General features: G+C 42.7%; 1 protein-coding gene across 1 annotated transcript in view; it reads left to right on the forward strand.

Moving 5' to 3' along the window:
- Positions 1 to 25,988, forward strand: part of GGT7 (gamma-glutamyltransferase 7) — a 377,510-nt gene extending 351,522 nt beyond the window's left edge. Inside the window, exon 15 of the mRNA XM_086932278.1 lies at positions 25,587 to 25,988. Coding sequence (XP_086788404.1) covers positions 25,587 to 25,750 — 164 coding nt within the window. The 3' untranslated portion in view covers positions 25,751 to 25,988. The remainder of the gene's footprint in view (positions 1 to 25,586) is intronic.
- Positions 25,989 to 26,689: the final 701 nt, after the last annotated feature.

Consider the following 26,689-nt stretch of genomic DNA (forward strand, 5'->3'; position numbering starts at 1 on the left):
GTACCTTAGAACCAGCTGTCAGACCCTTTCTTAAAGTTGTTAATGAGTTGTCTGTGTTCGGGAAAAATGTACTCATGAGGGGTGATCGCTATGTTCCTCCAAGCTCTTTGAGGGGAAGGATCCTCAGTTTAGCTCATGAGGGCCATTTGGGCCAAACTCTTACTCAGCGGCGCGTAAAGGAAAACTTTTGGTGGCCCTCAATCGACAGCGATGCTGTTGATTGTGTGGTCAAATGCTCCTTGTGCATGGAAGGGGAGAAGCGTCTCAAAGTTATTGGTTCCCAATCTGTTGGCAGCATTTCCTTTAAAAGCTTGCCTTGGCATACAATATGCTTGGATTTCATTGGCCCTATGTGCGAACTACCATTAAATCAACGTTTTGCGGTGGTTGTTGTTGACTGCTTTTCCAAGTGGTTGACTGTACGTTTCATGAAGGAGATCACAACTGACTCCACTATTCTTTTCCTCAAGTCTGTTTTTATGAATGAGGGTTATCCTTCAGTTCTAATTACGGATAACGGCACCCAGCTCACCTCTACCAAAATGGCCTGTTTCTTGCGTGAATGTGGTATATCTCATCACCGCACCTGTCTTTATAATCCCGAAAGCAATGGTCTGTGTGAAAGGGTCAATCGACTGGTCAAGGGTGTGATACAAATGTCAGTTGCTAGCGGGTGTTTTTCTGATGAGCGTGTGCAAGAGCTGGTTTGGGCTTACCGCTCAACGCCCCATGGGCAATCTGAAAAATCCCCTTTTGAACTGATGCGTGGGCGTTCCCCTGTGTCCAGGCTAACTCCTTCCTGGTTGAGGGATGATGGTAAGCTTTCTCCTCCTTCAAATGCTTCCCCTCTTCCCATATCCACTGGTGATTTGGTCAAGGTTAAGCCGGGTCGCTGCTCTAAGGGCCTCTCTAAGTTCAGTGGTCCCTTCCGGGTTAAGAAGGCTTTTCCTCATTTCGTTCTACTTGAGAATGGTGCTAAGTGGAACTACAGAAGGGTTGCCTTATATCAGAAGGAAGTCTCCAATGCCCAAGATTCCAATCTTAATTCTTCTGAGACAGGCTGCAGTGGCTATATGTTGTCTGCTCGACGGGATTCTGATTTGTGTGGTTCACCTGCTGTACGGGGGGAGGTGGGTGGTGGCGATGCTCCTTCATCTGTGTGTGATGATGTGCTTGGAAGTTCTGATACTACCTCTGGTGTTCCTTCTTCTAATGTCTGCTCAAGGTGTCCTCGTTCCCGCCATCCTCCAGCTTACCTGAGTGACTATGTTCAATAATGGTTGTTACTGATGTTTTGCTCTTTCTTTCTCTCATTTTTGTTTTGTATCCAAAGGGGGGAGATGTGTTGTACATTGCTTTTCCCTATCAGCCCTCTCCCTGCTTGCCCTGGCCCCAACCTTCTAGACTGCTTACATGGTTCTCTCTGTCTCACCTTCTGCCATTCCATTCTGTGGCAGTTACTCCCTGGCCAGATGAGGATACGGTCCTGTTACTTTTCTGTCTGCTGTATTAAACTACTTGTCTGCCACCTTGCCGGATTTGGAGTCTTCCTTTCGTTTATAAGTCATAGAGGGAACGAAGAGTGGTGAAAGACAAGAAAGAAGATTTAGAAAAGAGTTGAGAAACCCATACCAGCCCCCTTTGATGCCATGCTTTCCAGAAGAAGGGTTTATTACGAATAAGTAGGGCGGTGTTATGCCAAATGGTGGAGGAAAGGAAATCAGCAATGGTCGTGGGAGGTGAATGGGATGAAGATAGGAGCAGTTTAGTAGTAAATTTATGGATGGGGGTGGAAATTGAAGAGGGTTTACGGGAGAAGGAAAGATATTCAGCGAAGGAGAACGGAGAAAGAAGAAGGCGTTCAAATTTAGCCCATAAAGGACAAGGGGTACTGGGATCTTGCAGCCAAAAAAAAGCTTGTCGTAATAAGAACGCTTTATGGTAAGCAGGGAAGTTTGGAAAGTTAACTCCACCCTCCGTCTTAGGACGAGTGAGTCGGGCGAGAGACATTCTGGGCTTTTTCTTATTCCAAAGAAAGGACATCAGAATGGAGTTGATTTTTAAAAAAAATTTGGAAGGAATAGATACAGGAATATTGGAAATAGTATAGAGGACTATGGGAGACAACATCATTTTAATAGTGTCAAGGCGGCCCCACCAGGACAAGTAAAGAGGATGCCATTTGGACGTCAAGTCCACTAATTTTTGGGTGCATTGGGATAGACAGAGGGAAACAGTATCTGAAATGGTAGGAGTGATGTGCAAGCCGAGGTATTTAATATGGGAGGATTTCCACGTGAAGTTGGAGGCAGTAAAATCGGGTTTAAATGTGAATTTCGTTAAAGGTAGGATCTCACATTTATCATTATTGAATTTGTAGCCAGATATTTGGGAGTATTCATGCACTTCAGCAAGGAAGGCGGGAATGGAATCAGTGGGGTTAGAAATAAAAAGAAGGATGTCATCCGCGTATACGGCTAGCTTAATTTGAGAATCTGATATTTGAAAGCCTTGGATGGTAGGGTTCTGACGAAGTCTAGACAGAAAGGGTTCTAAGGCCAAATTAAAAAGAAAAGGAGATAAGGGGCACCCTTGACGGACACCTCTTCCCAAATCAAAAAAGGAGGATATTTGACTATTAGCACAAACAGCTGCACGTGGATTGGAGTAAAGTAAGGAGATTAGAGAAATACATTTGGGACCGAAACCAAACCAATGGAGGGTGTGAAAAAGATAGGTCCATTCAACTCTATCGAATACCTTTTCAGCATCAAGGGCAATGCCCGCAAGGGAATGGGGCAAATGACGGGACTTAGATAAAACATTGAAAAGCAGTCTAGTGTTGTCAGTGATAAAGCTACCCTTGACAAAGCCTGACTGTTCTTCACCCAGAAGATCCGGGAGAAGAAGATCGAGACGTGCTGCAAGAGATTTTGCAAATATTTTATAATTTATGTTAACCAAGGAGATTGGCCTATAATTTTTACAATACTGATCATCTTTTCCTTCCTTGGGTATGAGGCAGATATGTGCATCTGAGAAAGAGCCTGAAGAAGAGCCCAAGGTGAGGAAAGCATCAATGAGGGAGTGTAGTTTAGGGATGAGAAGTTTTGAGAAGTGAAGAAAAAATTCAACAGTAAAGCCATCTGGCCCAGGAGCTTTATCTTTCTGGAGATTCTGAAGTGCTGTGAGGAACTCTTGTTGAGAGATATTAAACACTAAATGAGAAAGGTCAAGCGGGAAGTGAGCTGGTTTTTGGATGCTGGAAAAAAAGCGGTCTAAAGATTGAGAGGAGGGCTGGGTTTTGGAAGAGTATAAGGTATTGTAAAAGGCAGAAAATTCAGCAAGAATATCTGTATCTTTGTGTTTGAGAACAGAGTGTGTGTCATAGATTGAATCAATATTTAATTTATTATGCTTTACTTTCAAATAGTTAGCAAGAATCTTCCCAGCCTTATTTTTACCCCCATAAAACTTTGCACTCGATTTTAATAAGTATAAAGATGCATCATCCATGGACTTTTTGTTAAATTTCATTTTGACATTAATCAAAGCTGTCAAGCTGTCCTGCGAACGAGAGGTAAAATAAGAATGCTCCAATTTCTTAATGTCAAGAAGAAGAGTAGCTGTGAAGTTACGAGCAGCCCTCCGTTTTTTTGCTACAAAGCCAATTATAAAATCCCTTGCTGCAGCTTTAAAGGCATCCCTGATAGTGTGCTTGGGAATGGAGGGAGTGTCATTAATTTAAAAAAATTCATCGGAAAATTCAGTAAAAGATGCAGTGAACTTGGGGTCCAGGAGAAGGGAATTATTAAAGCGCCATCGCTTGGGTCTAACTGATTTAGGGAGAATGTCAAGTTGAACTAAAGTGAGGACATGGTCTGAAAGTAGTATTGGACCAATTTCTGCATGAGTAAGGGTTTGGGGAATGTCATGAGTAACAAAAATGTAATCAATTCGGGACTGAGAATGATGACAGGGAGAGTAAAAAGTGAATTCCCGTAGCTTTGGATTACATAATCGCCAGGCATCAGTGAGTTTATGTTGAGAGATAGCTTGAGAGAAAAGTTTATGTGACTTATTGGGAACGAAGTGAGCTTTGGAATGCCTATCCAAAAAGGGGTCAAGGGGCTGGTTGCAATCTCCCGCTAAAATAAAGTTATTATCAATAAATCTGGTAATATGGTGTGAAAAGGTATACCAGAAAGTAGGAGCAGTGGGGGCATAGACATTTAGAAGGGAAATTGGAACATTCTTAATGGAAAGTTTAACAAATGTCCAGCGACCAACATCATCTGATTCTTGTTTAAGCAAAGAGTGAGAGAGATTTGTGTGGCATAAAATGGCTACTCCATTACGCTTACCATCCCCTGGAGAGTAATATACATCACCCACCCAACCTCTCTTTAACTTGACAGATTCTTCAGCAGATAAATGGGTTTCTTGCAAAAAAGCAATATCAACATTTAAGCGTGCAAGGTGTGACAGAATTCTCTGTCGCTTGATAGGAGAATTAACGCCCTTAACATTCCATGTGACTATTTTTAGCGGCATATCATGAAAATGGAATATAAATTATCGATAAAAAAAGGAGAGTAATAAGTGCCCAGAATAATAAAATGAGTAAACAGGATAAGAAAGTCAAAAAGAGATGAGGTAATGTGAAGTTGAAAAATAGTAAGGAGGAAATACAGGTGAATAAGCAGAAAAAATGCTTGGAGAGTAAAAAAAAACAAGGAAAGAGAATACGAAGAAAAAAGAAGAAAAGATGAAAAGAGAAAAGTGAGTAGAAAAAGGAGCAAAGTCAAGAGCAAATGAGGAGCCACAAGAAGGAAAGAATGAAAAAATGGAAGGAAGGAGAAAAAAGAGAGAGAAAAATGGAAATAAAGAACAAATGTGGAGACTGAAAAAGTGGTAGTGAGAGTCAAATGAGTGGATAAATAAAGTAGAGGACTACAAATGCGAGGAAGAGAAACATGAAAAAGGTAAAGATATAGAAGTGAGTGAGAGAGAGGAAGAGAAGACACCTTTGAACAAAGAAGAACTAGAGATAAAAACAAGATCGAAGACGGAAAGGGTATAACGAAGAACAAGGGAAGGAGGGAAAACATACTTACGAAGGGTGAAATTGAGGAAGGGCGATCATGGGGGAGGGAAGACGAGAAGAAAGAGCTGAGGGGGGAGCGCCCACTGGGGGAGGCGGTCCAACCGATGCAAACGAACCGTCAAACCAAGGGAAGTACATACTGTAAACTATGAAACCTGTGGGAGAAAATAGAAAACAAAATAGTTGAGGAGAAGAAAACATCAAACGGGTTACTGATATAAGCGAAATACCAAAGTAAGTGGAAAAGAGGTGAACATATTATGGAACTAGAGGGGAACAAATATAAAGGGAGAGAGTTCAGAAAGGAGAAGGGTAGAAACAACATGATAAGAACAAACATATGCAGAATCAACATAAACTGTGCGAACTAGTGAAAGAACCACAATGGTAGGTTATGAAAGTCATGGAGGGAAAGCTGACGAGGAGCTGGAGAGGTCCATTTCAGATGTTTGGCAGGAATTAAGGAAGCTCCGAAGGCGAACAGGATCCTCGTAGGTCGTCGTTTTGTTGTTGTGAGTGACTCTAAAAAGGCAAGGGTGGAAAAGGCCATATCTGGCGCCGATGGATCGGAGCTCCGGTCGCATATCCAGGAAAGCTTTACGGCGGCTGGCTGTGGCTTTAGCGTAATCCTGCGCAAAGAAGAGGGTAGAGCCTGACTATGTGAGGCGAGGAGAAGCTCGGGCCGCCGATAAAACTTTAAGGAGATCAGTATATTCCAAAAAGTACATGATGACACCTTGTGGTCTAGGAGAGGCAGAGGAAGATGAAGAAATGCGGCCAAGCCTATGTGCTCGTTGGATGTTAAGCGTGGTTCCCTCAGGTAAGTGGAGGAGCTTAGGCAGGAAAGATTTGAAAAAAGCAACGGGGTCATTCCCCTCACAGTTCTCCGCCAGGCCGTAAATACGAAGGTTGTTGCGTCGATTACGATCCTCAAGCTCCTCGACCTGCTTCTGGAGAGAGCAAATCTGCGACTGCATGTGCGTCACCTTGGAGGATGATTCCTGGAGAGAAGATATGGAGTGTTCAACGGTCGTCACTCTCGCGTCCATCTGTGACCAATTGTCGGTTAAGACCTGCAACTTAGAGTTGGTTTCCTCCATGAAAGGTCGAAGAGCACGTATCTCCTCCAACAGTAGCTCCATAGATACAGCTGAAGTGGAGCCTGACGGTGATGGAGGGTCTTTTTTGAGGCGCTTCGACGTAACTTTTCCCGGGGCCTGAACAGGACGTTCTGTGTTGGACTGCGACATTTGAACGGCAAGTGCTTGAGACGCTTCCAGATGCGCCAGTGCAGAAAAGACTTTGGAGTTTTTGATGAAAACACGTCGTGGAGTTTTGGAAATACGGCCAATTGCGCCTCTCTCCATATGATAAAAGCCGCCAGCAGAAAGAAAGCAATAGAGAGGCTAGTACCTGAAATAGTCCTTGTCTGCTAGAGTCAACAGTGAAATGAAGGAGGGTTAATTAGCAGAAAGCGTTGAAAAGCAAGGAAACTCAAAGGCACCTTTTCATAGCCATGTAGGAGCTGCAAAAATACACATGAAGACAAACAGCAGTATTCCCTTGCGTAAGTGAGGAAACCTTCCTGCTAGAAAGTAGAGCGTAAAATGTCCAAAAACTGAAAAGTAAAGTGCTAGCATATGTTTGCAGCAAAAAGAAGGAATCCAACATGAAAATTCCAGCGTCGTGGCAAGTGAGGACAGCCTGGAAAATGTGCGCAATCAAAAGGAGGTGCTGGTAGCGAGAAAAATGAGGAGCATTGTGTTGAAAACAGTCAAAGAGAACGAAATGGCCGCCGAGATCGTAATATGCACGAATACTACTTATGCAGGATAAAGTAGGCAAAGTAAAAGCATTAGCATGTTAAAATTTGATGATATAAGCTCACCATGAGCATTTGCGGGGGTCCAAAGCAGCAGATGATGAGAGCATTGTTCGATGTAATGGGCGCGTCAGACGCGCGAGGGGGAAACAAAATGGCGGTCGCGGCTGACAGGGAGCCGCGGCCGCTCGCAAATGCCGAGACAAAGCTTGCGTGAGGCCGAAATGAGCTGTCGCCGGGTTCGCGACGTTCCCCTCGCATTCCGGCAGGGAAAGCTTCGTTTTTCAAGCGGCCGGCACAGGTGAGAAAGGGTGAATCCCTCGGCGAAGTCGGAGCGCTCACATCAGAGCCGCCATCCGCATCGGGCGCTAAGCCACGCCCCCTTCTCCCCAACTTTTAATCCAACCAGGGTACCGCTTAGCTCTGGGTTTTCTCCAACTCATGAGCTCGAAAGGGGAACATTTTGTTCAATCAATAATTGAAACTCTATAAGACCAGAGAGTTATGTTACGTTATGTTAACAGAAACTTATAAAGCGCACGGTCACCAAGGTTTCATGGCGCTGATCCTGTGTAATTGCGTTGCGTACGGGCTGTTAGTAGGCTTGTTTAAACAACCAAATTTTCAAGGCCCTTCTAAAGCCCAGCAGGCTGTCACAGCTTCTGAATGACAGTGGGAGAGAATTTCAAAGTTTGGAGGCAAGGTAGGAGAACCTGCAGCCAGCCTGCCACTTGAGTTTGTCGGCTGGGGTGGACAGTAGGTGTAGGTGGGCAGAACGTAAGTTGGGCATAGGAACATGCTTTGTGACCATGTCGTTGATGAACTTAGAGCTCTTACAATGCAGCGCCTTGAAGGCAAGACAGCCCGATTTAAATGCCGCCTGTTGCGCCACAGGCAACCAATGGACTTTTTTGCAGACAAGGCCTGGCCGATTGCCATCTCGGCTGTTTGTCGATTAGTCTTGCCGACTGGTCCTGGACTATTTGAAGACGATTGAGCAGGCACAGTGGCAGGCCCATGTAGAGTGCGTTTGAAAAATCAAGGCGTGAAAGAACCAATGCGAACACCGCCTGAACAAGGGCTGGGTGGGTCAGCAGGTGAGCGATCTTCCTGATTTTTTGCAATTGGAAGAGGCCGGCGGATACCACTGAATCCACTTGGCCTCTAAGTGAGAGATCAGCATTTATAGTGACACCTAAACTTTTCACAGAGGAGGAAAGGGTCTGGGGGGGGCCATAATCACTAGGCCAGAAGTGCGGGCCCCAGCTGACATCACTTTTCCCAGGCAATACAAGTTCCGTCTTGCCCGGGTTAAGCTTCAGATGGTTAAGGACCATCCAACGTTGGATATGGAGCATAGTGGTTTTGAATTCCACAACGGAGTTAGGAGAGTTTAGAGAAAAAAACGGCTGGAGATCGTCGGCGTAATTAAAGATGGTTACCTTCCTGTCCTTTAATGAATGAATCCGTGGCCTAAGGTAGAGATTAAACAAAAAAGGGGAGAGGGAAGAACCCTGTGGTATCCCACAAGGGGTGGTTACTTTGGGGGCAGTAAAAGTGCCAAGGCGTACTGCTTGGGTTCTACCTGTAAGAACGGACTTGATCCAGATGTAAGCAGGGCCTTGTATGCCTGCTTGTTCGCCACGGTTCAATAAGATGTTATGGTCGACCGTGTCGAACACGGCCGACAGATCCAGGAGCACCAGAGCCTGGGAAGCCCCCATATCAGCCTTGGCTCTCAGCGTATCAAATACCGCAAGGATTACTGAATCCGTTGAGTGCACAGGCCGGAAGCCAGCTTGATTTGGCTCCAAGTATTCAGATTGTTCTATAAAGTTTGAGAGGCACCTGACCACATGGGTCTCCATAATCTTGGCCAGGAAAGGGAGAAGGGAAATAGGGCGATAATTGGAGGGGTTCATGGGGTCAGCCCCATGTTTTTTTTTAGCAGTGGGACTACTGTGGCATTTTTTAAGGCGCCAGGTACCTCCCCTTTACTGAGGGACTCATTCAGGAAAGGGAGAATACTATGAGGCAATGCAAAAAAAACGCCCCTGAGGACCGGAGGTGGGCAGCATTTGACACGGGTCAAGAGATCTAGTAACGTATTAGGACATATCGCTGACAGGTGACTCAAGCAAAATGGGTTTCTGGAGATGTTATCCAGTGATTCCCTGTTGGCATTAGGTGGAATGCTCGCCTTGATGATGGCGATTTTTTCCAGAAAAGAGTTGTTTAGAGAATTACACAGTTCTTGGGTGGGAGCCTGGGTAGGTAAAATTCTCTCATCGCTGCTCAGGTCGTTCACAATTTGAAAAATGTCCTTTGATTTATTATGGGCATTCAGTATTCTAGCAGAAAAGTAGGCCGCTTTAGCTGTCAATACAGTTTTTTTATAATCATTGCGAGCTAGCAGGTACTGCTGTCTATCTGTGCTTGAATAGTGAAGCCTTCATTTCCTCTCGGATTGACCGAGCTCAAGTTTTTGATCTTTTAGTTCGCTAGTGAACCACTTGTGTGCATCAGAGTATCTAGCACGGGAGAATTTGGTAAGATGGACGTGTGTGTCACTGACCGACAGCAACCAGTCCGCAATGTCCTTTTCCATAACATTAACATTGGAATTAAAAATGGGTGTAGAGCTGGCTAAGGTGTTAATAAAACCAGTTTTATCAAGGGTTTGCCACTTTCTTGTCGTGCCTCCCGCCACTATGGGGATCTTAGTCCGGCCGCTAAAAGTAGCTGTGAATTCAATCAAGTGGTGGTCAGACCATATGCAGGGAGAAATAGAAGGTACTGACAAAGTGAGGTTGTGGGTCCAGATTTGGTCCAGGGTATGTCCTTTTATATGAGTTGGGGAAGATAAGTGCTGGGACAAGTTAAGATTGGAGAGCAATTCGGAGAGTTCGATTGCATGTGGTCCGCCAAGGACGTCATTAAACCAAAAGTTCAGGTCACCAATAAGTAAGATCCTCGCATGGTCCATGACGAGGTTGGCCATTTGTTCACTTAGAGAGAGTGGAAAGGAGGGCATGGGCTGGGGAGGGAGGTAGATAAGCACCAGCGCAAGAGACCCGATGTCAGTGCCTAGTGTGATGACCAGATTCTCGGCCTCTGGCAGTTCAAGGGAGGTCATAGTGGCAAACTTATGTTTTTTGTGTATAATGGCCACGACCCCACCGCCCATCTTCCTTGAGGGTCGATTGCCAGTCAAGATATAGTAATACGCGGGGAGGGCCGCCAGAATATCTGTCGTTTAATCCTGGGTAAGCCAGGTTTCGATGATCAGCAGGACATGAGGTTTTCCTGAAGTTAGCAACAAAAAGATGTCCAGCTGATGTTTAACCAAGGAACGAGTGTTAAGGTAGAGAACACGAAGGGTGGTCACATTGTTTGAGGCGGAAAGGGGGGGCTGGAGGAGGCAGAATAGAGTAGCCCACCTGCTCTTTCAAGATTCCATTGGTCAAATTGCAGTTATAGGTAATAGGATCCAGGGGGACTTGCTGTTGTGCTAGCGCTCGTAATACTCTAGGGGAATAGGAAATAAATTGGCCAGAGTTCATGGCCCCTGGGCGCGGACGGGCGCAGACGGGCTTGCCTTTGCGTTTTAAACATTTGTGTTTCCCAGGGAATGTTGTTCTTAAAAGCCAATTGAATAGCGCCCTTTAAAACTCTATTGTACCTCTCACCAAACCATTTGCGCTGGGATTATACAAAGATGTGGTTTTGTGCTGAATACCACATTTGGATAAATATTGGGTCATGACCTCCGAGATAAATTGTACACCATTATCGCTAATGATAACAGCAGGAATCCCTTCACTAAGGAAAAATTAATCAAAAAACGCTATCACAGTATCAGTATCCAATTTCTTAATAACTTTTAATACAAGCCATTTAGAAAGTACATCCATCATAGAAATAACATACTTTCCAGAACTGCCAACAGTACCCATGATGTCCACAGAAACACACTCCCATGGAGATTACGGGCACATAAAGTCACTCATAGGAGGCCTTAAAGTTTTAAGAGTTTTTTCAGCAGAGGGACACAATCCACAATCTCTCATAACTCTCTCTACTTCAATGTCCACACCAGGCCACCAATACCTGCTTTTGACAATTCACTTGGTTTTTAAAATACCTAAATGTCCATCGTGGATTAATGAAATAATCTTATTTCTTAAATCAAATGGAGGAACAATTTTATCACCTCTCATAAGATTTCCATCCAGAGAAGATAACTCATCTCTGACTTCCCAATAATAGTCATCTTTAGTCAAAGCCTCGTTCCACTCTTCTCTTTGAAAGGAATCAAGACCATGGTCCCATAACCAAGCAACTTGAACATTATCCATAAGATCATCCTAGTTCCCCACCATTTGAAACTGGTAAGCGAGACAAGAAATCGGCAACAGCATTCTTCTTACTAGGCAAGTATTCAATTTTGTATAGAAAATCTAGTAATCTCATAGAAATGCGTGCCAATCTGGCAGAAACACTTACCCTACCAACCTTAGATAAGACTTTAACTAAGGGTTTGTGATTTCATTTAACAGTGACTTCACTGCCCCAAACAAATGTGCGAAAATGTTCTAGAGCCCAAGCACAAGCAAATGCATCACGCTCAATTACAGCATACTTACACTTGGCAGGAGATAAAGACCTGGATGTATAAGCAACAATGGATTCAAAACCCTTATTGTCAATCTGTGCTAAAACAGCACCAATACCAGTGCCGCTGGCATCAGTAGTGATTATCTTTTTACAACACAGATCAAAGCCTTGAAGGGCAGGAGCAGAAGCAATTGCGTTCTTAATATCAGAGAACTCCTCTTGGCATGAAGTAGACCACACATCATTAAGATGGCATAAATAAATGCATAATCTGAGCTTTCCATTGGCTTTCCTAGCGGTGCCAACGGAGAAACCCATTGGGAGGATTCAATAGGTTCAATAACACCATCTTTGCCCAACCTATCTAATTCTTTCTCCTCCTCATCCCTAACAGAAAAAGGAATATTGCGTAGTTTATGAACTTTGGGAGAAGCATCAGGTTTGAGGCGAATTTGGTGTTCAAAACCTTCTAATTTCCTAAGGTGCCAGAGAAAACAACAGGTAAATGATCACATAACATTTTACCTAAGCATTCACCTTCATCCAACACGAGAACTTTTTCAATACTATTAGGATCCAGGATAATGTTACGTTTCCTCTGATCTTTCCATCCAAGAACAGATGGACCTTTCTTGGAAACATACATTTTGCAAAGCGCACTTCTATTCTTGAATCTAAAAATAAGGTTCCTAAAGCCAAGAAGATCAATAGGTTCACCTGTGTAACTCTCTGGAGCGATATCTGGTTGAAGTAAATCAGGACCAAGTTTTGTAACAAATTTATCAGACCATACAGCTTCATTCACAATGGTGAAGGGAGACCCTTAATCAGCTGCAATGTGAATGTCAATGCCACACCTATAGACATTAAACATATAGGTTTGTTGGAATCATTAGCATGCAAAATATTGAGGACAACATTACCCATGGGGCTTGACATAAAACAACCTTCATCATCACTTTCTTCATTTGGAGAAGAAACATGACCTTCCTCAGTACACTTGAATTTACCTTTTCCAGATTTCTTAGTATGGCAGATATGGCTGAAATTACCAATTTTCTTGCAAACTGAACATCTTTGTCTAAGGGCAGGACAATTCTTATCCTTAGCTAGATGGTGTCTACTATCACAACGGTAGCATCTGAATTCCTTACCACTGGAATATACATTTCTCTTGACAGAAGATTTTGTAGAAGGGTGATTTTTGGTTTTATTAGAAAGAACCCTGGCAACCGTTTCTTGTTGTACGCAATTTCTCATTCTTGAGGGCTTTGGCACACCTACCAGATAACTCTCCTTTTCTAGCTACAGCAAGAACATCTTTAAGAGAGTTATCACCGTTAACCCATAACCTGTCTTCTATGGTAGTATCAAATGCATGCATCCCTACTTGGTCTCTGATTAACTCTTCTTCTATAACACCAAACCTACAATCTAGTTTCTGAAGAGCTGTAATAAAATCATCAAAAATTCATTTTTTAATTGTTTTCTTTGAAAGAATTTAAAGCGTGTTACACCAAAACACACTTTGGGCAAAAAGTAATTATCTAATTGTCTAATAGCCTGGTTAAAACCATTTTCATCCCCAGCAACAGTATCTTTATTAAGTTTGCTGTGAATTCTTAGCCCTTCAGGTCCTAAACTATGCATTAATAAAGTTTTTTTCTGTCTGATGATAATTTATTAGCATGGTCAATAGTAAATAGGTAAGTAATAAAGTATTCTTTCTACTGTATCCCAGGAAAAGGGGATCACTTGGAACACAAATAAATTCCTTGAGTGGGTTAACAGTAATGTTGGTAGTAGGAGTAGACATGGTAAACTGTACGAAAGTGGAAAAACGAAGTGCAACCAAATATAACACCCAAGGAGTACAATTCTGAGTTACTAATGAAATATGATACTGACTAGAACAATGAAAATTATTGTCACTAGATATGCGTAGAAAAATTAAACATGTAATAATAATTGGAAGACCTGTGCGAATCAGTGCCGAAATTGGCAGAGGAAAGTTAATAAAAAGCAAAAATAAAACAGTAGAAAGCTGTGCGAATCAGCGTACAAAAATTAATGTCACTGAATTCGCGAAGAAAAATCAACTAAGTAATAATACTTGAAAAAGTTGTGCGAATCTGCGACTGAATTGTCAGAAGGAAAGTTAATTATAAGCAAAAACAAATAGTAGAATGCTGTGCGATTGACTCCCAACGAAAACACGTTGGATTGCAGATACAATTTTAAGTTCACACCACAGCGAGAAAATCATGAATTTGGACAGTCAAATATGGCACAAAAAAAACGTGGAAGAGAAAAAGTAGCAGAGTAAGGCAATTTCAAGTAACTTCTCACCTCACAATAGTAGGATGACACCTCCGAGAACTCACCACCAACGCAGCTCATCAAACTCACTTCTTCTATGAATAGGTGAAGTGAGGAGACTGACGTACACTGCGTTTCACGGGGACGGGGACGCTTCAAAGTCATTTGAGAAATATAAAAGAGAAACAAAACAAGATACAAGGATTACCAAGGTGACCCGATTATACATTAGGAAAAAATCAAGTCCACAGATTACTGAAGACATCTAAAATCGTGCTACATGTGCTATGGCTTATAGCCTGTGTTAATCTATTTTCTTAGTTTATAGCAATGTGGACAATACATGACATGTATCGTGTATGTCCCTTACCCTAGATTTTAGGGGATAACTAGCATCATGGTCACAGAGGAGGTAGGGTCCTTTGTAGTCACACACTTACAAAGAGAGAACCACAACAAAAAAACAAATATAAAAATAAATCAAAAAGGTAATGAAGGAGATTCTTGTCTGTTTCACTCATACATTTGTAATTTGTGTTCTGCTTCCGACTTGTCTAGTCAACATCGTAGACATTTGTAAAAGATTCTTATAAGTAGATGGATTACAAATAGTGTTCAACAGGTATCAAAACAATCTCAGTGTTGTCATGAGTCTTCCACTCGTTCTCGGGGAGATCGCTTGCAAGATAGTGCTTGGCTGATTTATTCATATTAGACTCTTACGGCCAGATTCATCAAGCCGAAAGCGGCTCGCAAAGGGCCAGATTCTGAGAATCTGGCCCTTTGCGAGCGCTATTTTTGCATTTGGGATTCATCACCCCGTGGGGACTAATAGCACCATAGTATCTGACTCACATTGCGAAGAGCTGGCTCACTTCTTTATTAATAAAGTACAAGGGATTTATAATACATTTAACTCTGGAGAACCATCTATGACCTACAGACCTACTACGGACTCATTGAGCCTTCCCTACTCTCTCCTAACGCTCCCACTCATCTCTCAGACAGATATGGAACCCCTAACTTCAAGAATCAAGTCGGGGTCCCCGGAAGATCCTGTCAAACCCGAGATGTTTAGACTGTTTCCGGAATCTATCTTGACAGAAGGGCAAAAACTGATTAATAAATCTCTGCAATCAGCTACCATCCCGAAATCGTGGAAACATGCCAAAGTGGTCCCCTTGTTAAAAAAACCCACCCTGGACCCCTCTAAGCCAGAAAGTTTCCGGCCTATCTCGCTGCTTCCTTACTTGGCCAAAGTAATGGAGGCACACGTCAATTCTACTCTGACAGATTTTCTGGAGACTAATGGGATCTTGGAGGAGTCTCAGAACGGATTCCGTGCCAAACATAGCACGGAGTCAGCCTTACTGGCCGTCACAGAACATCTAAGGGTGGCACAAGACAGGGGTGACACCTCAGCTGTGGTGCTGCTAGATTTGAGTGCGGCGTTCGACACCGTCTCCCATGGGATCCTAGTCAAGAGGCTATGGGAGATAGGTGTCAGAGAGGATGCTCTGGACTGGTTCGTGTCATTTCTATCTGACCGTTCCTTCCAGGTTCATGCCCCCCCGTACTCATCCGGCAGTTTTCCATTGGGCTGTGGTGTTCCTCAGGGCTCTGCCCTCAGCCCCACGCTGTTTAATGTGTATGTCCGCCCCCTGGCCACATTGGCCAGGGAACGTAACATCGAACTAATATCTTATGCGGACGATACACAGCTGATCTTCACCTTCTCTAATAACATCGTTGGTGATCAAGCCAAATTCCAAGAGGATATCGTGGCCATTTCCAGCTGGCTTACGGAGAACTGTCTTCAGTTAAATTCATCTAAGACTGAAGTCCTCCTGGTTGGCCCGGACACTCAAAAGTGGGACGAGCGGTGGTGGCCCCCTACATTGGGCTCACCGCCTATGCCCAAGAAGGAAGTTAAGAATCTAGGTGTGATCTTAGATGATGCTCTCACCCTGGATTCCCATGCGAAGAGGATAGCTGGTACTTGCTATGGCCGCCTGCGCTCTCTGAAACCTATTCTTGGCTTCTTTGAATCTTCCACCCGTCAGACAATTGTCCAGGCTATGGTCCTATCCCATCTGGACTATTGCAATGTATTAATGCTTGGGTCCAATCTGACAGTCATCAATAGACTACAGAAAGCTCAGAATGCGGCAGCTCGGACCCTGTTCGGCTTACCAAGACGCTGCCATACCTCTCAGGTTTTGCGCAGGCTCCATTGGCTGCCCGTAAAACAACGCATTCAATTTAAGACCCTGTGTGTTATGCATAGAATGTTACATTGTCTAGGTCCTAAAATCTTGCAAGGAATCTGTTCCTTCTATGTTCCACAGCGTGCACTCCGGTCTGCGGACCTCTTCCTTGCCTGTACCATCAAGATTCGGAGGTGTAGAGCTGGTGGCCGCTCTTTTAGGTTTCGGGCCCCAAAACTCTGGAACTCTATCCCTCTAGGTGTACGTTCCATCACAAACCACCTACAATTTCGAAAACAAGTAAAAACTTGGCTGTTTTCTTCTATTTAGGGTTCCGCGGTGTATAGATATCCTGCCGCATTCCTCCGGCTGTTATGTGATTGGACCTGTCTGCAAGCGCTGGGACGCCTCGTTGCTGGGGTAGCCATGCGCTATATAAGAGATACGTAACATAACATAACATCATCCCAAATGCAAAAATCGCATTTTTAGAAATCGCATATTTGCGAATAATTGCATTTAAGGAATCTCAATTAGAGATTCCTTAAATGCAATTCAAGAAGCATTTAAAAATTGCGAAATCGAAGTCTGACTTCCTGGTAAATAGCGAAAACTGAGAAAAATTCACTTTTGTGCATTTTTCTCAGTTGTATGTTACACACACACACATGTCCTTTGGACATGTGTGTGCGCAACATCAGTCTACATTTTCATTTCAGGGGTGCTACAGGGTGTCCTTTGAAAAACAAAAACAATGCTGGCCCTCAGGGTAATTTTACCTCACTATTTATGAGAATACAAACAAGGGAAAACCTATTGTTTGTATGGGTTATTTTATTTAAACCCTTTTATCAATTTTTAATCATTTTGAAAAACATTTTTAAGGGTGAGAAAAAACACTATTTACAGACATTTACACTATTTACAACTATCATACATGCGAATCTCATACACCAATCAATAACAAACATATATACAGATGAATCCACAGTTATATACAAGCTTCTTTTACAAGAGAAAACAACAATTTTATCATCACAAATAATCAATCTTTGTGAAAATTCAAATCATTAGAATGCCCCACCAGGGTCAAAAAACAGAAAAAGGCAACAATAAATTAAATTAGAACTCTTCAATCAGTTAAGGTTGACAAATAACTTAAAGCTTTGCTAGATCAAAGATGCCTATTTGCCGTTTTGCCGACGCGTTTCGAATCTGGAAACAATCTTAGATTCTCTTCAGGGCTCTGTCAATGTGGCATTCTACAAAAAGAAAGGAAGCTTGTTTTAGCCACCATTTAAAAATTTGGGTCCCCTAACAAGGCAAAAAGTCGCAGGGTTTTACCTTATCGTCCTTTGGACACCCCTGGCACCCTTGAAATCGCATCCTTATTTGTGATTTGCCTTTAGGCCCATAGGAATGAATGGGGAGTTATTCCTTATTTGCGATTAGCAATTTGCTAATCGCAAATAAGGAATGTGTAGGAATCGCAATTTATTTAGCGATTCCTACATGAATCCTGTTTTGCAAGTCCATAATAGCAATTCCTTAATAATCGCTATTAAGGACTCGCAAAACGGGACAATGATGAATCTAGCTGTTAGTATATCAGTATAGGCCCCCAGTGCCAGTTGTACTTACTGACTAAATTAGGTTTCTCTACAACATCTCGTTAAAGTAGCAAACCTTTTTCCAAAAGTATTGAACATATAACAATACAGACAGTCAGTGTGTGCACCCTGTTGATACAAAATGCCAGTGAGACACACCAAGGATGTTAGTCAGCCCTATGGTCATGACAGAACAGCACTGGTGTGTGTATTAGTGAACCGGTATACTGTTTTTGTCAAAAAGTAAATGTAATGATTCTTGAGTATTTAGTTGGGCTCCGAAGTTCTCTCTGGCCGATCCTTTCGCGGGTCAAGCGTTTAACATAGGAGAAATTCCTCCACTACATATCTCAACCCCACTTACTTCATCAAAAAGAACGTCCATCGATATTACCTACTCCTGTCCCCACTCTGCGCCAATGGTACGACTAGCTGAATGCACTGTGGTTTTTTTTTATAGGCGCTTCAGTCTGCGCACATTCTTTCAGCAGCGCCGATCAAAAGAGGAAATTATGCCAGGACCCAGAAGTTATTCTTGGTTCGTATGCTCATGGGAGTTGTAGTGCTCCTATCTGGCTTATGTCCACTCGTGTGTTTAAAAGTGGAGCAATTTTAATCTATCAGAAAGCGTCTACATCGGATGTTTTCTGATGGATCCAAAATATATAGATCAGCCATGTTATTTCTCACTTTGTGCTGTGCAGTTTACTAGTCAGCGTTGTGTTAAAAGAGATGGGGGGGTTGTTAGTTACTTTACAATTTATACCCCGACAATCTTTATATTGGGTTACCGGTCTGTGTAGATTCAATGGAAATAAATTATATTTTTTACAGGTAATCCCGGAAAATCCCCAATTGTGTCTGGAAAAAAGAACTTGATTTCATCATTTTAGACTGCCCCAGAGAATCTTGTCATTCAGACCATGTAAATCTGTACGGAGTCTACAGACCCATCTTTGTTCAAATAGAAAAAGGGGCTCACTCATATCGGGCATGTTTGTGTACGTTTTTTTAACATGTACCATTCCATCTCTCCGTCATTATGGCCTTTTTCTATGTTATTTTGTGTTAGTCTGGTGGCTTTTTTTTTGCACCGGACAGTACCATGGTGCTCTGCTATTCTGGTACGGATTTGTCTTGTTGTCACACCCACATACAAAAGATTGCATGGACATATAATTATGTACACCACATTTTTTAATTATAATTTGTAAGATTTTTTTTAACTTCCATGGTGTCCTTAAGCCAATATTTAACTCCTTTACTTTTTTTGTCAGGGGACATACTCTACACTTACCACATGGCTAATGCCCGGATGGTGGAGGGAGGTTCCATAGTGTGGACTGTGAGGTTTTTTCTGGGATTCTTTTGGGGCGTGTGTGTATCAGAAGATCTTTTATACTTGTCCCTTTTCTGAATGAGAACATGGGCTTCTCAATCATGAGACCCCCTGTTGACAGTATCCTTCAATTCCTCTTTATTATTTTTTTAAAGGAGTTGGATAGTGTGTTATAGGTTGGCATACAAATAAGAATCTTTTTTTGTCTCTTCCAGGTTTCCAGGAGCTGATCTGTTATTGTTCAGGGCTCTTTTGTCAGCCGCTCTTATTATTCTTTTCGGGTAATTCTTCTCAAGGAGTTTTTTCTGCAATTTGCTCGAGTGTGTTCTGTATTCTTCTTTCTCCATGCAGTTACGTCGTAGCCGGAGAAACTGACCTACTGGTAGGTTTTCTCGCAGGGCACGATGGTGGAAGCTGTCAAAATGTAACAGATTGCCAGGGTCCGTAGGTTTGTAATATACCTCAGTTATTAGCTTCCCATTCTCTGCTTGTATCAAAAGGTCTAGAAATGGTAGCTCATTTCCCCCTGTTGACATCATGAAGCATAGATGTGGATCAAGGGCATTCAACCAGGTAGCAAAGTTTGTGGCTTCTGCTGGTGTTCCCTTCCATATTACCAGAACATCATCATTTAGACATCTCTAGAGCCGTATATTGTCGTTAAATGGGTTAAGTTCACTTTGGATATATTCTGCTTCAAAGGCATGGACATTCAGGGTCCTGAATGAGCAATTTGTCGTTAGCTACCAGAAGAATAGAACATACCAATATGAAAACAGTGACAAGGTTGGCAGTCAAAGTCAGTCAAAAGCAAGCTTTATTCGATTACTTAAAATCATAAAAGCAACAAAACAATACAGATGTTAAAACATTTCATATCACATAATTCATGACATTAAAATCATTATTAAGTCAACCCCAGTTGCGGTATCAAGTGCTTTCAAATAATTAAAAAGTTGATACAAGAACGATTCAATCACATTGTAATATAAAAGAGAATAGATAGCTTAAAAACATTTACAAAATCTACAGTATAGTGAGGTCACCCTTCCAAGTACCTCGGGGATAGCTTCCTGGCCTTCGTACGCATAGCCGCAACCAGAAAGCTAGCAACCCCGAAGACTATCCTAGTGCTTCCTAGCAGCTGTAAGTAAAATAGGGCTGGGCGTACTTGTGCAAAACCAGCTTCTCTTAGGATAGGGGCCAAGAACTGTTTTCTGCTCCTCTTAAAATGATCACAAAACATTACGAAATGCATGAGGGACTGCTCTGAAAAATTATCGCAGCTGCATTGGATTGACTCGTCTGGGACCCCCCATACGGGGAAATCACCTAAGGAGTACTGTATAATGTTGAACCTGAATCTAATAAGCAGGTGTCGATGGTATGGGCGGCTTACAATTTTTAGATAAGGTTCAATTGAGGGCATAGTCAGGAGAAGGACGTTGGCTCTGGCTCTAGGTTTAATCAGTTCCTCACTCTCCCTTATTTGAGTTGCCCTCCTCAAAAAATTGTCCTTAATCCATTTCACATCCCCCCTACAAATTGTGTTTGGGTGGCTAAAAAGATTGGGCCTGCCAAGACTTTCCAGCGCGTCTTTTACATAGACCAGCCACGGAATCTTTAAAGCGTTATCCAGAGCCATGCAGTCCCTAAGAATGATATGGTTGAGTGTAATGTCATTGTTCAGCCAGGTTTTGGCCCAGCATATCAATGGTGCCAGAAGAAGCAGGTCAGTAATATAGCCTAAACCTAACTCAGAGTGTAGTGAAAAAACTGGTGTAGATTCTGGAACACCTAGTAGAGATCTAAGAAACTGGTTTTCCGCAATCTGCAAGTCACCCGTTGAGGAGTAGCCCCACAGCGGTGCACCATAAGTGGCTATGGATAAACATTTAGATTTGTAAACTTTCAGTAAAGCCTCCATTGGTCGTGAGCCTAGTCGTTTTGCGAAACTCAACAAAGCTGATGTTGATCTAGATACAGCTAGTGATTTCGCAGACACCTGTGGTTTCCACGAGCCCTTCTCCTCGAAAATCACGCCCAGGTAGGTGAAGACTTGCACCCTTGAAACCCCCTCTCCACAACAGGTAAAGGATTTTAGCTTTTTCGGCCTTTGCCGCCTCCCCGCCACCATAACATGTGATTTTTTATTATTAATCAAAAGGTCTAACTTTGCCATAAAATCACCAAACGCATCCAGAAGCCTTTGTAGGCCCACTCCCGTGCGGGCTATGAGGACCGCGTCATCCGCATACAGCAGAACAGGTACTGCGGAACCCCCTACATACGGAATATCAGGTGTGGACCCCTCCAAGGCTTTATCCAGGGAGTTAATGTAAAGAGTAAACAAAAGCGGGGCTAAAATACAGCCCTGCCTCACGCCTCTTCTGGAATTAAAAGGTCTGGTGGTGTTGCCTTCTCGGGTGATTCTAATGGAGGCTGATAGGTCTTCGTGGAGTGCGGCCAAGAAATCTACAAGGGGAGGATCAAAACCAATGCCAGCCAGTATAGCCCATAGCTTGGCCCTATTGACCAAGTCAAAGGCCGAAGAAAGGTCCATAAAGGCCAGGTATAGGTGGCCCTCCTTCGCCATGGTGTACTTACTGACCAGCATATGGAGGTTCAGACACTGGTCAATTGTACCTCGTTTCTCACGGAAACCATACTGGAGGTCGGAGAGGACCCCCTTCTCTTTAGTGATATTACCCAGTCTGCGTAGAATGACTCTGCCAAGGATCTTAACTGCAGAGTCAATTAGCGAAATCGGCCTATAACAGGCCGGATCGCTTCTCAAGCCCTTCTTATATATAGGAACAATAGTTAAGGTGGACCAGGATTCAGGAAACCCCGCTGTGACAGTTGCATTAAAAACATTTGTGAGTATTTTGGTCCACAGGGATGGTCTTGAGCTGTATAGGTCTGCTGGGACGCCATCGGGACCCGGGGCCTTATGTTTGGTCATCTCATCAATAGCCCTGCTAACCTCTAAGTCTCTTAGCTCATCAAATTGCTGATAAAAGGACACAGAACTGCCTCAAACGTATAAGAGGTACTGATGATCCTTCTGATATAGTGGAACAATTTAGGCTTTTTTATCAAGAACTCTACTGTAAGCCCTCTGGCTTCGATTTTGACAGGCTGACGGATTATCTGACAGGGAGTAATCTACACCGTCTAGATATTTTGCAGGAAGAGATACTCCAACGAGATATAACCCCCCAATGAGATTGAAGAGGTCATTAATAATCTCGCGGTTGGTAAGGCTGCTGGGGATGATGCAATGCCACTTGAATTCTATAAGGTGTTTAAAGACATTCTAGTATCGGAATTCCATGACTTATGCAGCCTAATGGTAAATGGTGGGGATGCTCCGGCTTTTTGGGTATCAACAAACTTGGTAGTGTTGTTTAAAAAAGACAAAACACCTGAGGATAGAGGTTCATACCGACCCATATCACTGATAAATAATGATACCAAGGTTTACTCTAAAATCTTGGCGATGCGATTGGCTCCTGTCTACATAATTTGGTATCTATACAACAACATAGATTTGGTCCTCGTAGAGATAAAGTCTCTCATATTAAACGGCAATAACAGCATTCGATGTGGCAAGGATATTGAAAAAGCAAACTGGCATGATAATGCTAGATGCCGAAACCGCGAACGAACGGGTTAAGTGGGAAACACTATGAGAAACGCTGGCCACATTTGGATTTGGTACCCAGTATATTACAATGATTCAGAAACTTTATAAAAATCCTATTGCTAAGGTTATCATTGGGGGAATCCCTTCTTCTCCATTTTTTATATACAGAGGCACACGTCAGGGAGACCCATTATACCCTATATTATTTGCTTTAAATATCGAACCATAGACATCTTTTAGGTAAATTATAGTATACAGTCAATAAAAATAAACGAAGTTGAGTTAACAGTTATGTCTTATGCCGATTACATCGAAATATTCGCCATCAATCCGCTGAAATCACCAGAGAGTATATCAATGGAAGCGGACTCATTTGACTCTTTCTCCGGCTATAAGCTTAATTTGTCCAAAACACAGATTATATCGAACTTTCAAGCACATATTCAGTCGTCAGTGATGGCTTTCCTTTTTTGGGTGTTCGGTTAAGTGGACTTGTGGAAGAGATTATTCCACTTAACTACGGGCCTCTGTTGAAAACTGTAGCTGTGAAATTACGGGCTTGGCATCGATTACCTCTCAGCATCTTGGGGCAGTGTAATGTCATCAAGATCCATATATTACCAACATTTTTATACTTATTTCATGCAATACCAATTTGCATCCCTGATTCTTTTTTTAACCGGCATGAAGGTATAATCTGCATCTTTATCTGGGGCTACAGGAGGGCAAGGCAAAGCATTACGTTTCTTAAACTTCAGTATTGGCAAGTGGGCTTTAACCTACCTGACTTTAAGTTATACTTTTGGGCTGCGTTCGCCGGTAGGATACGAAGGCTTTTGACAGGAATTGAGGCTGGTATAACTATGCTTGAATATCAGCTAGCGTTTAATTCAGATGTCAGATATGCACTCCAACGAATGACGGACCCTAACTTCTTCAAAAGGGTTTGGTTGAAGGTAGTTAGTGATGCAGTTGGGATTTGGCGGGAAATAAGCCTTAAGTACTCACTACCTACATTACACGTGCATACTCCCTTATGGTTTAATCCCCTATTTCCAGATATCTTTCACAACTTGGGTGTAAAGACGTGGCTACAAAAAGGGTTATATAAGCTCAGGCAACTGTATGATTCGAAAGGGTTTAGGACCTTCACATTATTGCAGGAAGAGTACGGGCTTGCAAATAGCTCCTTTTTTAAGTACCTTCAATTAAGGGATTACTTTGCCTGCGGCTCTAACTTGATTGTTGATCATGATTCCCCTGTAATTCTTACTTGTCTATGGGCCATATGTATCAAGGTACCCATTTGCGATTCTGAAATAGCGATTTTTAAGAAATCGCTATTTCAGAATCGCAAATTAGTATGTATGTTTTTGCGAATTCTTAGTATTCCTTAATTGCGATTCGCAATTTGCGAATCGCAATTAAGGAATACTTTCACATTCATTTCTATGGGCCAGGAGGCCCATAGGAATGAATAGGAAGGTATTCTCAATTTTGCGATTCGCAATTTGAAAATCGCAAATTGAGAATAATTTCAAGGGTGCAGGGGTATCCAAAGGACACCCTGTTGCACCCCTGAAATAAGCATGGGTGCACATGTGGTGCACATACATGCCCTAAGGGCATGTTTGTGCGTCACATGGCACTTTGAAAAATGCAAAAATTGGCATTTTTCAAGGAATTCGCAAATTACCACCAACTTGAAGTTGGTGGTAATTTGCGATTCCTTAGGGACAATTTGCTATTATTTTTTGCTTCATACATTGCATTTAAGGAATCGCTAAATTTGCGATTCCTTAAATGCAATTGCAAAATAAGGAATCGCAAATTTTGCGATTCCCTATTTCACACCAGATTTTCCTTTATACATACCATTTTGCAAATTTGCATTCGCAAACTCCGAAATTCTGCGAATTTAGGCATTTGCGAATGCAAATTTGCTTCATACATATGGCCCTAAACTCCTTATCTAATATAGTAACTATTAGCTTTTTTTATCAGAAACTACTTTCGGACGTCTTGGATGTTAGTTTGAGAACAGCTTCAAAGTGGACACAACTCTTAGCAACTGAGTATCGGTCACGGAGATTTAGGAGGCTCTAGAGGTACTAGATCAATCGGTGGTATCAGTCACTCTTAAGTTACTGCAATTTAAAATCATGTATATGATATCGTACACACCCAGTCATATCTTTCAGTGGACACGGACTCAATCCTCAAATAAGTCATTTTGCCCAAAGTGCCATCTTTTAGCTGCCGATTTACCCCATATGTTTGTCCAGTGCTCTAAACTCAGAACTTACTGGGGTGAAGCGATTCCAACCCTGACAGCTTGGATTGGGTTCCATCTCCGACTAGGAAAAAAAAAGACCTGCTCTTGGGGTATGAAGGGGGACTGGATAGACATCTTAGCTCTCTAGTTACAATCATAATAGTTTGTGCCCGATTATGCATCACCCGGGCTTGGATTGATCCGTATCCACCCACTGTTAGTGGGTATCTTTGCGACAGATATGAGTGTGAATGAGCAGTTGCTAAAGTCAGGGGCTGGCGTTCATTTAAGAAGTTTAAGAAGATATGGACTAGATTTCAGTGGAATGATTAGGTCCTGCTGTAATCGTAATCATTACTATTCTGTGTTTTATCTATTCCGTATTGTTATTATCTCTCCAGTTGCTGCCCCCTCTTCCTTTACTCCGCAGAAATGTTGTTCTGTCTTTTTTCCTCTTGGCTAACGATTTATGTATTATGAATTTGACTGCTGTGTTTAATAATAAAGAGATGATAATAAACATTTTAAAAAAAAGAAGGGTGCTTAACTAAAACCGTTCAGGCTTAACCAACAATCTGTAGTGGGCCATAGATAAGAGTTACTTTCGACTGAGATTTCTCTGTGTGTGCTTTTTCTTGTAGATGAATTTCTTCAGGACGATGTTGAGTTCCTGCAAGCTAGAGGTCACCTTGTGAAGAGAGTCGATTTCCTATCATTGGTCCATGGAGCAAGAAGAAGCAATGACCTTATCATTGGCGTCAAAGACCCAAGGAGCACTGACGCGGGAGCTGCTACAGTACTTTAGGCCTCGAAACGTGTTCGTGTGTCCTCCACGTCATGCCAACAGCACTCCAGACCAGAATTGGATGATTTGCACAATACTCACCCTCGCACTTTTCATGTTGGCATGTGAGGCGCAGTGTGTTCCGTGGTTGTTGGGAATTGTTGCCTGTGCCTCACAAATGTTTTTTTTCTGGAGAGTAAATAACTGCACTCCGTCTGAACACCTGGCTGTAGATGGGGCAGGTCTATGTTTTACAAGCAGTCCCTTGTGCCTCTTTCACCAGTGCGTTCCCACGCACTTTCCAGTTTCATTCTAAATTGGATTGTTATGGCCAAGTCTATAGTAATGCATGGCTGACACCCAGGTCCCTTAGCCAGGCCAAACTCTAGTAACTCTAAGGTTACTACTTTCAGGTGCATTGCTTCCATGATAGCACTGCACAGGATGGTGCCATCACTCTGCACTCGTTTACTTTTTTTAGAATATAGGCGCGTTTACAACTGTGATCCCTTTCACACTATTGTTGTGCTCAGAGTTCAAACTCTGCTGGTTATTCCCACGAGGCCGCTCCGCTGGAGCTGTTGCTGGCAGCAGACTCCTGGAAGTGAGGATCCTAAATTTACCAGACAGACCGCAGTTTTATTTGATCTATATTCCAGTCATCTATTTTTAAGCTGCAAGTTTAAAAAGCAGTTAAATGAGACTTCTTGAATTGCAAGAGCGCAGTGCTTATAAATTTCAGGTTTACGTAGGACACAAACAGGGGCCAAATGCATGGTCTACAGATGTTTGCTGTACACTTTCATGAAGAGTATGCCAGTTATGAAGACGTGTTTGCTGATGCTGGTAGAGCTGGGTGCCTGCATGTTGAAGGTGTAGAAGCTACGCTCCAGGGCAAGCAGCGTTCGCCATTTTGTGATATCTTGGTGGAGACCTGCAATCTCACTCACAATTCCAACT

This window comes from Lissotriton vulgaris, chromosome 7 (assembly GCF_964263255.1).
Source record: "Lissotriton vulgaris chromosome 7, aLisVul1.2, whole genome shotgun sequence".
NCBI classification, from domain to species: Eukaryota; Metazoa; Chordata; class Amphibia; order Caudata; family Salamandridae; genus Lissotriton; species Lissotriton vulgaris.